The 14738-nt window shown below is 42.2% G+C and overlaps 4 protein-coding genes across 4 annotated transcripts; 2 read left to right on the top strand and 2 right to left on the bottom strand.

Annotated features, from left to right (window-relative positions):
* Window positions 1-1706: 1706 nt before the first annotated feature.
* RFG1 (HMG domain-containing transcriptional repressor) lies at window positions 1707-3092 on the bottom strand (the record flags this gene model as incomplete). Its single annotated transcript, XM_020206477.1, has 1 exon — window positions 1707-3092. The coding sequence occupies one exon, from the start codon at window positions 3090-3092 to the stop codon at window positions 1707-1709; it is 1386 nt and encodes a 461-aa protein (XP_020067274.1).
* Window positions 3093-9034: 5942 nt separating this feature from the next.
* Window positions 9035-10164, top strand: CANTADRAFT_24791 (Golgi transport complex subunit). Its single transcript, XM_020207224.1, has one exon. It carries the CDS (start codon window positions 9047-9049, stop codon window positions 9818-9820), a length of 774 nt encoding a protein of 257 aa, XP_020067273.1. The 5' UTR covers window positions 9035-9046; the 3' UTR covers window positions 9821-10164.
* A 384-nt stretch (window positions 10165-10548) lies between these two features.
* CANTADRAFT_24790 (uncharacterized protein) lies at window positions 10549-11523 on the top strand. Its single transcript, XM_020207223.1, has one exon. The coding sequence runs from the start codon at window positions 10729-10731 to the stop codon at window positions 11239-11241; it is 513 nt and encodes a 170-aa protein (XP_020067272.1). The 5' UTR covers window positions 10549-10728; the 3' UTR covers window positions 11242-11523.
* A 768-nt stretch (window positions 11524-12291) lies between these two features.
* Window positions 12292-14413, bottom strand: CANTADRAFT_19728 (sodium:solute symporter family protein; the record flags this gene model as incomplete). Its single annotated transcript, XM_020206476.1, has 2 exons — window positions 12292-13031; window positions 13087-14413. The coding sequence occupies 2 exons, from the start codon at window positions 14411-14413 to the stop codon at window positions 12292-12294; spliced, it is 2067 nt and encodes a 688-aa protein (XP_020067271.1).
* Between the last annotated feature and the right edge of the window lie 325 nt (window positions 14414-14738).

Raw genomic sequence — 14738 nt, 5'->3', positions numbered from 1 at the left:
GTGGAAATTCCCACGAAATACAATTCGCGGTGACGTATTCATCGCAAGATCTGATGGGGAAGAAATATCGGTTGGGGGCACAGACAGAGTCGCAGTGGGGGCTTACCGGTCGCAAAGGAAAGCAGTTGCATCGCGCAAACCCAGAAGGATTTGCTGTCGTGTTGGCGTCGGCACTAGTTCCACTTTGCAGAAAGAAGCCTGTGAGGGGCCGCCAGACTGATCGATCGACCACGAAAATCACCGTCGTCAAAACGCTATTTCTCGTTTTGGCACCGAGTAAATCGGAGGAACTAGAGGTGTCGATAATAGAAGGCAGTAATGTACTGCGTACCGGCAGAAGTAGACCTCTCTAAGGTTGAACGAACGTGCACTGCAGGACACATTAAAAGAAAAATATATGCAGACCCACAAGTGGCCAGCAATCTTCTCCCACTAGTGCAAACGCATACCAGAATTGGCTTTTCCGGGCACTACACCTTAAAGTGAATAGATAGTGGACCTAATGATATCTCGTCTCTGATAAAGCTAGCGGGAGACCCTAACAGGACAATAACCACTAGAAAATAAGTGCCGGCCTTGGTACCGTAACTTTGCACAGCAGCCCAGAATTAGCCCACAGAGGTTGGGTTGGGGGCAGACCGCTGTGAATTTGATCCGGGCAGCAAACACTCTCGGAAATGCTCACAGCCGGTAAGGAGAACAGGGGCTCGAGTCCATGTTTTGTTTTGTCGTCTAAGGTACTAGCTATGCAGTAGGAGTTCGTACATCAACTTACATGCCCGAATCATGCATGTGCAGCCACTTCTCAAAAAATATAGTTTAACTCGCAATAACGTATTCCACATTGAGCCGCCTAACGGAATTAGTATTTCTGGTTAGCCTGGATTGAAATTAAAGTGAGGGTCCAGTTGGCTACCCGCAATCACGTTCATCCGGTGGCCGATCTTCTTCCCCCCCTCTGGTCTCTCCCCCACCTTTTGCGTCATGCACTCATCGATGTAGCATCCGGACCAAGCTTCCAACCTTCGTCGTCAATTTTATTCCCGACCCACCAATTTCCTTGCTGGTCAAACAACTTCGATGCTTGTCCAACAATACCCTCGACAATAGTCCCTCTGGATTGGGTTTGCGCTCGAATTGATCTTCTTGTCTATGCTCCAATGCAGCGAATTCTGCTCACTCGCAACCTAATCCTGGTTTGACAAAATCCCCCACCCTTCATGCGACTCCGATTCAGGCCTCAGGATTCCCCAACTCTAATTTGGCTAATTGTAGTATTTCTTTTCAACCAGGCTTCAAACTGGTGACTGGTTGTTGGCTTAGTCCAGGTTATCAGACTCTGGAATCTGGCTGTTAGACCCTGGCAATAATTCGTTCCTCTTGCTGCGGTCTGCCTAATTGGACCACTGAAATGCCAGCCACAGCCCCTTGGTGATAGCAATGGTGGCTGCTTGCCTCGGTCAATTCTTCCTATCGCATCCAGCTGGAGTGGTAACATTCCAACCAACGTCTCATCTGGCCATCTCTCAATTAATCCGGCTGAACCACTGACAGCTTAAAAAGCTAAACGTCTTGGTCGCTTACAAGAGCTCATTCTGGCAACAACCGATAAGTTTAATTAGATTATATTAGCTATGTAAAGTAGACACTGTAGAAAAGACACTAGAATAATACCACGAATTGAAGAAGATGTTGCATGCTGTAGATCATTGTTGGCTGAACCCATCAAAAGTATACCCGTTAGCCCCATTGACTGGTGTTGGCAACGAGTTGAAACGCTGTTGATGAGGCACGGCCCCCGAATTAGCCTGCTGATCATATGCGATCACAAACTGAGGGTTACCATTTGAACCCCCGTTCATCATGAATTCACTGGTGTGGGCCTGGTGATTGGGTGGGGTATTGTTGTGGGAGTGGGACGCACCTGAGCCAGCAGGTTGTTGCATTTGTTGCATTTGCGAGTGGTATGGGACACTGAACAAGGGTGATAACTTGTCCTGGTTGTTGTTGGCGTTGTTGGTTTGCCCAGTGAATTCGTTGTTGAACGAGAATTGAAACGTTGGTGCTCCTGGAGGTGGCTGTGGTACTTGGCCAGCTCCTTGTTGGTAGTTAGATGCAATGATGAATTGTTGGTTGTGAGGGTTGGCACTGACAAAGTTGCCGTTGTTGAACTGCTGGGGCACAGCATTGGCCTGTGGTTGTGCCATCTGCTGCTGGGCCTGTGGTTGAGCCTGAGGCTGGGCCTGTTGCTGTAATTGCAAATATTGCTGATATTGTTCCTGTTGTAATTGGATCATTTGTTGGTTGTGCACTTGAACTTGCTGCTGTCTCATGGCCTTTTGGCGACAAGGAATACAGTTTTTGTTCTTTCCGTTTCTTCTTGGAGTGTATCTGTAGCCAGGATACTTCTTAGCGTGGTTCTTCTTTTCCTCCTCGGCCAAGTTGTTCCAGTAGTCCTTTTCGTCACCAGAGAGAGCTCTCCATCTTCTTCCCAACTCACGGCTCACTTCCGGGTTGGTTCTGATGACACTGCCCTCGTCCAACACCGACTGGTGATATTTTTGTCTGAAAAGAATGAACGCATTTCTTGGTCTAGGAATTCTGTTTGCGTTTGACTTGCAGACGCACTTCTCGGAGGAGGCAGATGACACGGATCCAGACGATGCACCTGAAACTTGGTGTCCAGGATTTCCTATTATACCAGCGTGGTAGCCAGACAGACCAGCACTGAAGGAAGATGCTGGGGTGGTGTGGGCAGTTGATGGTTGCGAAGACTGTGAGAACACATCTGGAGAGGACTGGTGATGATGCTGTTGGGTGGTTTGGTAAACCATCTTCTGGTCAAACATGGGCAAGTTACTCATAGGCACCAAGTTGGAGTTGACCAACGTTGGCGAGAGCTGGCCAGTAGAACCTGTCTGGTGTGGAGAAGCAGCAACTGCTTGGGCAGCAGCTAAGGTAGCATCGTGTGAGTATTGGGTCTGTTGTTGCTGTTGGCCCATTGGCATTATTTGAGATAAGGAAGGAAGGGTATGTTTGGAGTGAATGTCTTCAACGGTATTATGGTTGGAATAATAGACTGCAGTAGACATGTTGCTTTGGTGTCAGTCTGTTGAAAGTATATTGTACCAGATATGTGAATTCACCTTATAATAAATTTTGTAAAACTAGGGTTTGACAAATATATATACAGATGTAGAATTTGAGTCCTCCATGTGACTAGACCTGATAACAAAAACGAAAAAGACGCAGAAGAGTATGATTTGACCACTGTACAGCGACCGGCCTGTATGCAAGTTCTTCACCTCAATTATAGTGATGGGATGTTACAATAGAAAACAATAGCGTCCTTAGGTTAGACCGTCTGTGAATCCATTAGCATGGAAAATAAAATAGTAAAAATAAAATGTACCGCTAAGGGCTCCAGCAGTTCAAGATGATGATATTTCCTCCAGTGTTCATAGTTGTTTTCAAAATTATTTTTAATGCATGTTCTACCTTGATTTGTTTTTTTAACTTTTAGTGCAGGCGGGTAAGTTTTTCTATTTGGTTACTCATACCCCTCGCCCTCAATTTAAAAATATTGTTATGCAATGTAAGCTTATCATTGAACTTGAAATTGCTTTCCTATTCGGGAGTTATTTTCTGGCGTTATTTTATCGGGGAGTACCAACGTTGGAGTCAGCCGCTGTGCATAACTGCGAATTGACCTATATTTAAACCTTTGCTACCAGGATTGAAATGCTTCTTGCGAAAAGCGATAGACTAAAGTAATAGCCGCCCACATCCTTGCTGTCTTCCCAGGGACACTAAGATATTTCAGAAACACGTGCAGTTCCAGTTACTTAATTACGAAACATATGTGCTACAACCCTTCTATCATAGACACTACCGCAAATTGGATTGAGCCGATACCTATCCTTACATTCTCTGTCATACTGTTTCTATTTCAATTAAAGTGTAAGCTATGCGAACAATAAAAGCGAAAACCTTAGAACCCTTTTCACTAATTATTTCCTCTGGTATGCTATGCTGGGTATCTCAATGGATGAAAATTTGTTGCCTGAACGAATATTGTTAGAATAAACACGTCCTCTAAAGGTATGGTTTTGCCTCTAAAGGTACACCTTTCTACTATTGTTATGTTCTGGGCCTAGTTACCTCTTGTTATGCATCAGTACAGGATTTCTAAAACAATGCAGTTGATGTTATTCTCTGAATGTGTTCTTTTTCCATTTTGGATTTCTGCACAGTGCCTATATTTGAGACATCGTAGAATAATCTCCGATTTACCTAAGTCTAGCTGTTGTGCTGCCTTGAAATCTCTTTTTGAGTATAAGCCTAATGTTAAACGAGAAGTTGTTTTAAGCGGAATGAAACTCTGCGATGTAGGTCATCTCCAGTTAAGTCGAATTACAGAACAGAAAAGCGGCTAAGAAAATTCTTGATGGTTTTTGGTCCCCATCTAGATGCCAATCCCTATCTTAAGGGGAGGTATTGAATTCCTACGTCCTAGGTTACTATCATGTAACTCCTGACTAATTCTTATTTAACCCGGAGTCTGCCATTATTATTTGCGAGTAATGTCGTTTATGATGACATCAACTAAGGAGATTGGAACTTGGAGCCCGCCTTCGTGAAGTCTTATTCAGGATTTACGAACACTATTTCCGTATTTTAGTTGTATCGCTCAAATAGTCCTTTGGGACCGAAGAATAACCAAAGTACGAGTTTATAACGTATTGCAGCCACGCGGTCGATTTGACTTTTGACTCAAGCCGAGGTAGCGGACCCTTCGAATCGGCAAGCCTAAAAACCCAGTTCCACCTTGTAGATAAAAATATGCTAAGTTAATACCTATCGTTCGTCTATCTGTCTCGATAGGGCCATACCCTATCCCTAAGTGTCAGTGTACGAGAAAATTGGTACTTTTTCTTCATTCCGTTTCATAAGTTTGTTAAATATAATATTAATCCAGATCGAACTATTTCAACTGTTTTGCCAGTACACAAACTGGATTGTCTACGTAGAAACCGACATTTAAGGTTGAATGCTAACATATTATTCGGACTCAAGCGTAATCCCTTTAGACGAGTATGCATTCTGGCAAAGTGTACTCAAATTGATAAGTTAATTTTATTAGTTTCTCCGAAATATTCAACATCCGAAATACCAGACATCTCAGAACTGTGACCACCCCTTAGGTCAAAACCAAATTATCATTCATACGAGAACTTATAGTTGGGTCAGAACTTGCCCCTCTTAGATAAGTGAAACTCGCTACTCAGGCACCAAAGAGCCCTTGTCGCATAAAACGTTTGCAAGGGGTTTGGGCTACGATTTTATCCGGGTCAAAGGAATATTTACAGCATCACATGAAAAATTGGTATGAGAATGTCAAGTTTAGAAGACAGTCTAACTCATGTCGATCCTCTCATAGCGATTCAGAATGCAACCTGGTGCTACATAAAGTGAATTTAATCGACTCACCATAAGCGGATATTACTGTTTTCGTTATTTGCTTCGGTTGATCTCGTTAATATTGGCTAGGTAAAGCCGAAATGCGCAGTCTATCAGTTGTAAGGTTACACAGACTTAAGTATAATTCTAGGCGGCTAGTAGGAGAACCTAGGTCAATCGTGGTATTGTATTAAAGTATAGCAGGGGATATGTACATTGTAGGAAGGAGTCAAATCCGGTCCCCTAGATGCAGCACGCTGCGTCAATAATTTGTCTTTCGCTGTGCATTTGGAATCTTGCACATGCACCTGACATGACAGGGTATATACCTGTGTTGACGGGACGCAGTTTCCTAAAAGGCGCACTTTGCTCCCACTCATCCGTATGCAAGAATCGGAAATCTCATATTTTTATTTTTATATTTCCCCTGATATGGGAAGTAGGAGTGAAATTCGGGAGTACTTGCCACTATATTTTCATGCATCTTTTTAGATTTACCGTAAGAGTAAGTACTCTTAGTATGCATGATTGGTATGCACATGCAGGACGAGGTGTTTCCTCGCACAATGCAACAGTCAATAGGTGAGTAGAAAAAAAAAAGAAAGCACACATACCAACTAAAAATACAGCGCGAACAATACAACCAGGGCACAATCAGTATTTCGGTGATGATCTGTTAAAATTCAAGTAAAAAAAATATTAAAGGGGCTGCACTTTTGGCGATATCCGATTGTCTATTGGAATTTATACCTTATTGAACAATTGGAACCTCTTCACGATACTAATATGGAAAAATGAGAGAAGCTATCTCTGTAATTCTCTAACCTTGTTCCGTTTTGGGACGGCTATGGTCCTAACTTCGTTATTCATTTTTGCAACAAAGATGTCTACTTGATTTTCTGTAATTCATACAGAGATAACAATTGAATAACATGTACTTTTGACAAACCGCGTTACAATAGGTGGCTGGTGCTTGTCTTTGGCATGGTAACACTGTAGTATTGCCCTTTTGAGACTCCACCACGCGTATTTGACCAACTCTTGCTCGGCCCCCTTGGGTGTTACCCAGTCATCATAGTTTGGTGGATAAACCCAAAATCTGGAAAATAAAGCGGATCCAGGAATATATCTCCGATAATCGTCACCTGAGCTTCGCCTAATGTAAACAGTGTCCTCAAGAATATGTGGAAATCGTTGAATACACTAAGCGAAAACTATTTCGCAACTGTTCTCGCAATGTATGTCTACCTTATGACGTTTTCACCGATTCTGTAGACACTCTCATGGTTGCAGTAGGTAAGCGAAAAAAAAAAAACTAGCAAAAGGACCTTGGCGGAGTTGTTATTAGAGAAACTCAGAATGCATTTTCTAACATTCCTGGGTTGTTAATTCTCCAGATACAGTAGAGAACCGACAAACATTGGGTAGCTGTAGGGTGAAATAACTCTAGAGCCAGTAGTTTAAGACAGCCTTTATCGGAAACAACTTTCGGAGAAAGGGTGCATACGTCTCCTAATGCAATTTACCGCTAATCCAGCCTCACGATCCATACTCCACTCTGTGATTGCTTGCGTGCAGTTCAAAATTCACTGAGATACATTCTGCTTCTTGCCGCGATCGTATGGAGTGCACCAGGGTCTCTACCACAGAGAACAATAAAGGAGAACAATTAAGCCTAGTACTTTACGACTTGATTCTTATATCTAGATTAAGCTTCGATGTTATTCCTTCCTAAACTGAAATACCAATCATAAATTTTGATGTATATTGTTGACGATAGGATGATAAAAAATATCGCTATGCCCGACAAAATCGTGTGGGCGAGCTCGGAACCGTGGCAATCAGAAGGCAGAACCACATTTACGCAATCATTTCGAGTCTTGGCCATGCTTACCAGTCAAAAATACAGCCGGGAAATCAGAGAAGTTGAGGATATACGCAAGTTGTGCCTATCTTTCAATTTCTTTGTCATAACCCACATTTGATCAAAGCACGGGTCTTTGTTGAACTGAAAATTGCGCCTGTACTCTTTTCTTTGTTGGAATAGCCGGGATTGTGAAGCGGGCACCCAGCAACAATCGTTTCCATGTCAATTCATGTGTTCAGGCATCTCAAATAGTTGTTGCATCTAAGATTTAACACCTGCAGTAACAATAAATAACGCATAAGGTGCTGGTTGGATCTGTGGATCTTGTGGCTTTGCAGGATTAAAAAAATATTTTATTGACAAATGCAGTATGCAGCATGCAGCTTGCGGGCTTTCGGAAATAGAGAATACTTTGGCCTTCACATCATAGAATACGCGCAAACTAGAACAGCACCCCTTAATGCGTACAACAATCAGTGTCTACATGGCCATGTAGCATACTTACAGTCTCTGTGTGTCGAGAAACCCGGCAACAGTGATGGAATATCCTTACTTCAGCCCCATTTCACTGCCCTCGCTACAATAGAGTCCCAGGATTGCATGGCATAGAAAGCTAATTCAGCACTGCCCCCGCAACTTTATCTCGCCTACCAGATTTTACGCACACAGGTCCTAACGCAACGGTTGGAAAACTTAGCATGCTCAGCCAGTGGTCCCTCACCGCTAATTGACATCACACAATGTGCTAGGTAAACATGGAGCGTCTCCCGCAGGCACGATCATCGACAATAATAATACCGTCTATTCTCTTATAGTTTCCTCGAATCTTAATCTGACCTGCGTCTCCCAAGCATATGCAATTGTGGTTGACAAGTGTGGGGGGTCCTGACATTCTTCCACGGATAGTCTCCGTTCCGGCCTTATTTCTTCTTTGGGCGAGATCTAGCATTCTCGAGATTTGTATCTGGACCATCGAACACGATTCAACGCCTGGCATCCGCACTCTGATATGGATGTTTTTGATCGGAAATATGTCATTTCTGCTATGGAACGTTGAGATTGGCGAGTGCAAAGCAAGATCTCGGAACTCGGGAGATCTGCACCCATCTAGCTTTCGTCCGAGCCCGCCTGGGTGGTGCCTGGATTATTTCCGGGCGTGCAGGGCTGTGCATGGGTATGGTAGTAAGTATGTGAGTGTGGCAGGTGACTTAGTATCACATGACTATACCCTGATTTTTAATTTTGTGTGCAGGCTAGAAATTAATCATTGAGATCAACTTTTCTATGTAAGTATTTATTCGAAAATATTGTTACACACATTCTGGTACTTTTCAGCATACCCGTAGGTCACTTGCATTTCTCGCTCAATCTATAGTTATTCGTTTTTTCTTTTTCGGGTTCACATGGGTAATTTTTGCCCGTTCTTTCCGTCTTTAAACTCATTTCAGATATTTCTTTCTGCTACATAAGGTAAGTGGTGTCCATACTCGTTTATTAGTCTTAATTCATTTAATCTGAGCTTTCGCCGTATGACTTCAGCGGTCGTTGTCCTGTTAAAAAAGCGATGCAATCTTGCCAATATGTATTGCAACGCAATTTCGCATTTGGACGTGTCGTCCACGACATCTATTCCAACACCTGATGTCTTGTCACATGACTGTACCCACCTGACCAAACCTGATATTCCTGGAAACATCCATCCTCCACATCGGTCACATCATGGACTCAGAACCATCCGCGGAAGCGTTTCCCTTCCCCGTATCCATCAACAGGACCGACTTCAAAACCTTTGACCAGTCGAACATCGATGAGTTCCTCTACAAGTACCACAGATACACGTCTATAGACGTCCTCATCAAAGAGCTCTCAGCACTCTCGAAAGAGCTCAACCAGAGCCTCTTGGACTTGGTCAACAGCGACTACGACGACTTCATACGGCTCGGAAAGTCCATCAACGGTGGTGTGGAGCTCATCGACTCTGTCTCGTCCGATTTGAAATCTTTCAAGCTCGACCTAGTTGGCCACGCCTCGAAACTCGAGCAGTCTCAAGAAGCGATTGGGAGCTATCTACGCAAGCGTGAAGCCTTGGTATATGTTAAGACCCTTGCCAAGCTCAATGTCTTGCTAAACGACCAAACAACCAGCTTCGAGCTTACCCTTCTGGCTGATGACAATACCGTTCCAGAGAAGATCACCAAGTTGCGTACGTTGACGGGATTGTACTTGTCGATATCGAACTTTTTCGCATACTTGACATCCTCTAGTCCATCCAAGGAGGGACTTGATACACAATTGACTAGTGAATTCACCACCAACTATCTTACCAATAAGATCTCCTCATTGAAGTTGGAGTTCAAGAGCTACTTGGACGCCACTCTCTCCATTATCAAGGTCAATAGCACAGCAGATTCAAGGGACTTGGCATTGTTGGTGCTTAATGTGTACAAGATCATCGGACACGAGGGGGATGTGGTGGCTGCGTTGAAGAGATAAAGACACCAACATTGTATGCCTTTATTCTTGTCTGAGAGTCCATCACCTAACTGGGCTCTTCATGGGAGATCTGGCAATATGTCACTGGTGGCATCCATATCATCCTGGCCCGTCACTACTCACTGCCTTGTCTTTTTATGCCAATGGGAAGTGTATTATAATCTAGGTATATTTCAATAGAAAGGAAAAATTCAAAATTGCTAGTTGGCACTAAGCATACGCGCTTCATAGAATTGACATGGCCAGAATAACCATTTGAGAGAATAATTGGCATCCACAACTCTTATAGTTACAAATAAAGTAGCAAAAATTCATAAAATAGACTGATTATCTGCCTGAAATTGAACCCAATGTAAATGAATACCAAGCTGTAGAAATAACACACGACTTGTTGTGGTAAATATGAACAAAGATGAACACGAAATTGTAGAATTGAACATTCGAACTACTTTACTGAATTTTTGGATGAATAACAAAAAAATTATAAATGTCAAAAAAATTATAATACGATTTGGACCACCTAGCTGATTACATATTCGCTTCTTATAGAACTAGCACACCTTCTTCTGCCCTATTTCCATTTCGTATACTAGCTACTCCGTGGGAGTTATATCACCTGACTCATAATCACGTGACGCTGTAAATCCGTGTTCAATTGACATCTAACATTACTTCACTAAGACCCCTAACATCCCAAGGGCTTACAGATGCAATCTTAGTAGTAGTAGCCGAGTACTTGTACGTATTCTGGAGCCATCCTCCCCCACAAAATTTCCCCTTCCCACCAGACACCGTTCCCTATCTTTGCCTCAGCGTAATTCTCAGCACCAACCACATTCCGACAAATTACGCATCAAAACTGAAAACTACTGGCATCTCCACCACTACTCCATCAATCACTACCCACCATGGTTTTAGGAGACCTCTTCATCGGCAGACATGAATGGGAGAACGTCGACAAGAACTCCCTCCCAAAGGATATTCCAGAAGTAGACGAAGTCGGTGCCACTTCTGCTCCTTTGTTATCAGCAGCTTACTACATTGGAGACAAGTGTAAGCCATACAATGACGATTTCATGTTGTGCAAGGACGAGAAGAACGGAGGAACCTTAGACTGCTTGAAGGAAGGCCGTAGGGTCACCAGATGTGCCATTTCTGCTTTGCAAGACATAAATAAGCACTGCTTTGACGAATTCAAATTGCACTACGAATGTTTGGAACAAGAAAACCACAGATTGGGCCACTGCCGTAGCAGTGAAAGTATATTCAGAAAGTGTATGTTCACCAACTTGAAGTTCGAAAAGAAGATCCCAGGGGTCGAACAACAAATCCATTTGAATGAAAACCCTATATTCCAAGGTACCAGTAAGGACAAGTCCAACGCCAAGCAGTTCTTGAAGGCCAGAGAAGCCAAGGAATAAGGGCCCAACAGGTAGTAGAGTCACTAGTTGATTCTCTCCAGCACAAACTTCCATCTACATATAAAGAACAGACTTCGAGTCTCTGCATTAGCACCCGTCGGGTACAAACGGTCCGTATTGGGCCTCGGACAGCATAATCCGCTCTGTATGTATTTAATACACCATCATCTAGAACATGGCCATTCCAGGCCAGGAAGTGGGTAGAAGTGTAGTGCAGATTACGTAATGAATTATTAAATTCGTCAGATAACATAGTAAACCAAATACAGCCGAAAAATGGACTCTTTCGCTTCGATCCTTACTAAAATTAAGATCCAAGACACATTAGGACGCAACTGAAGTTACATCAGCCCACTTTTGTACAGGCCAGATCTAGATAAAGCTGATAACTTTGTAAGTTCATGCACATCATTTTTCGTGTATTTTTGTTGTTTCTAGCGATTATACCTGAATTAAATTTATTTAATTATAATTTTTGCTTTCATAGATAATCCAATGATTAGAGCATTTTTCCAAACAGTCTGAATTTGTATCCATTGAAACTTCAGACATAATTAGTAGTTAATTTTGAGTCGTAATTCTGACGGACACATTCTATTGTTAATCTTTAAATTGCAATTGCTCTTCTTAGGTCACAAGTTTTTCCCAATATTATACTAACCTAGAGTATACATCTTATGTTACTTGGTCCAATTCTGCACAATTTGCTTCAATGAAAATCACAATAAGTAGTAAATGTTATGTAGGAGTCTCCCAGCAAGAAATTTGGGGATGACTGATACTAATCGGTAATACCGGGGTGCTCAAAAGGGTCAACTCACTATCCTCGGCATAAGTGCAACCAATTCAGATCCCTGCACCCGAGCTTGAATTTGCTTCTATTCCAATCACCGAACGGCCTACAAAGTACTCTTGCGACTTGTTTGCGCTTGCGACACTTTTGCCATTAATTATTGGTTAATATTTCTTATCCAGTACTTTCTTACTTTTCCACCAAGTCACACAATTCATCTAATAAATAAATATATAAAACGCTAGACACATTGTTAATCACTTGCTATCTCTCCTAATATAATCTCTGTATAAACCCCTCCAAATTTTAGCCTGTGTATGCCTACCACTGATCAAGGGGTATATTCCTATCACTAGTAGCGCAGCATAAACCCAGATAAGTGCAACAGTTACGTAACCCTTGAAATAGGCCCGACTCCAAATATAGTCTCGATAGAGTGGCAAGGGCCAGATAACCCAAGTAATCAACAACACGAAGATAAATGCTCCGTACGCAATTTTTCGGTATTTCAACAAGAGTTTCGCATCCTGTTCAGGGGACTTGTCCAATTCAAGACTGTTATCATATTGTTCTTCCTCTGACAGAACTGTCTTGACCTTTGGCTCATACTTATTTTTTTCACTGGACTTTTCACCTTTTACTTGAGAATGATTCTCTTCGGAGCTGTTTCCAGTATCAGTTTCGGAATCAGCATCACTGAGGCCTGGGTCTTCAACGAGAAGATTCTTCTCACTGAGTATCAGCCAGTCAAACTTTTTTGGATTAATAGTCAAACTCAAAATCACACTGACTATTCCAGGCAAAAATAAAGCAGTGAGAGCAGCATACAAGCAAGGTAACTGTTGACCCAATGCGTCAATTGTAATCACTCCAAAGTAGTGCTTTGCAGTACTAAGCCAAACGGCAATTCCCACTCCTACACCTACTATTGGAGCAACAAAAGCTGCAAGTGTGGTCTGTCGGTCCCAAATGATCGTAAGCGACAAGGGAATGACACCTAAATAGAAGTTAGTATTTCATGTTAATCAAGGGTTTAAAACTCTCTTACTTACCAGGACAAATTATCATTGAAATGAAGTATCCCATCCAGGTCATATTAACGCCAACATAATGCAACATAAGAGAAAATCCTGCTGAGAATAACCCAAAGAACACCACACTTATATGAGATACTCTAATCATTTCTTTGTTTTGAGCATTCTGATTGAAATACTTCTTGTAGATATCAAACGAGACGATACTGCTGACTGAAATCATTTGAGCACTTACTGTAGATGTTACCGCCAAGTATATAATCAAAAGAAGAGCACCAAGTCCACCTTTGCCTAAAACGGCCTTAACAGTATAGGGTAACATTAATCCACTATCTATCTCAAAAGCAGTCATTGCTCGAGGGAATGTAGGAAAAACTGGCGACTTTTCCAAAACAATACTTGCAAGACCAACAATACTGCCGGTACCCCAAGAGTTAGCAAAAATCAAAAATCCTGCAGTAAGATATCCTGGCAAGGTAGCTTTAACATCTGCACTGAAACTCTTCTGCCAAAAAGAGGAGTCCATTACTGTCAAACCGAAATTACCAATTGTCAAAATAATCCCGAAGAAAATAGCACCCTGGGATTTACCAGTCATGAAAGATCCCTCGAAATTTCCTTTAATATACCTATCGCCTTCATGTTGTCTCACTAAGTCATATAGACCATCCAATCCTCCAATCTCTTTCGAGGCTAGCACACCAGTATCAATGTAACATAAAATAATAAGCAAAATCAAAGAATGAACAAAATCGGTCAAGAAAGTAGCTTTCAATCCTCCAACTGCTGTGTACAACAAAACCCCGAAAGGAATAAGCATTGTACATGCCGCAATATGAAGGTTATCAGTAATTACTGATATCGCTCCAGCGGCACCCAAAATCATCGAAGAGCAAGCAAGCAAGTTGTTAGCTAAACTTAAGAACATGTACAACAAGTGACAAGCCTTCCCATATCTTATCTCAACAATTTCCAAAGATGTGTGACTAGTTGGAATCTTCTTTTTAGCCTCAATTCCTAAAACAGTCATAAGGCAGATTTGAATAGCCAAACCAGCCGAATACCAATAGGAGGCCATAATACCATAGTTGTATACCATTGCACTCGACCATAATAGTTCCGTAGCCCAAGTCCAGCTCAGATAAACAGAACTTGCCACCAAAGGAGCCCCCACATTTCTGTTCGCAACCATAAAATTTTCAGTTGAATTGGCATTTTCATGTAAATATTTTTGCAATAATCTAGTAGTTAAAATCATACCGATTGCAAATAATCCACCCACCCCAACGAGTACTCCGTACCCGCTGGATTGCCCAAGCATTTCTACTCCATCTGAGTTAGCCATTTCTTAAAAATATATCAGATACAAGTTAGTTTGTGAGTTGAGTCCTCACTACTCATTTATGTATATATAGCTTGGCCGAAACCGGGTTGGCAATCTAGGTTGCCGAGCCGCACTTTTTGTTACTAAGGATTGGTAAAGGGGAAGTGGCTTTCTAAATAAGGCAACCGTTGCGACAAAGCTTAAAGTGGGTTTGTGGAACCCCTGTCACATATATTTTATTTGACAATGTGGCTTGGATGCAAATTAACATCACCCAGACAAGAAAAAAATAGCCCCAAATTAAATAATACTTCCCAATATGACGTGCTAATTGGACTAAAGACCC

The sequence above is a fragment of the Suhomyces tanzawaensis genome (genome assembly GCF_001661415.1).
Source record: "Suhomyces tanzawaensis NRRL Y-17324 unplaced genomic scaffold CANTAscaffold_1, whole genome shotgun sequence".
In the NCBI taxonomy this organism is placed as follows: domain Eukaryota; kingdom Fungi; phylum Ascomycota; class Pichiomycetes; order Serinales; family Debaryomycetaceae; genus Suhomyces; species Suhomyces tanzawaensis.
This window is presented reverse-complemented; position numbering and strand designations above follow the sequence as displayed.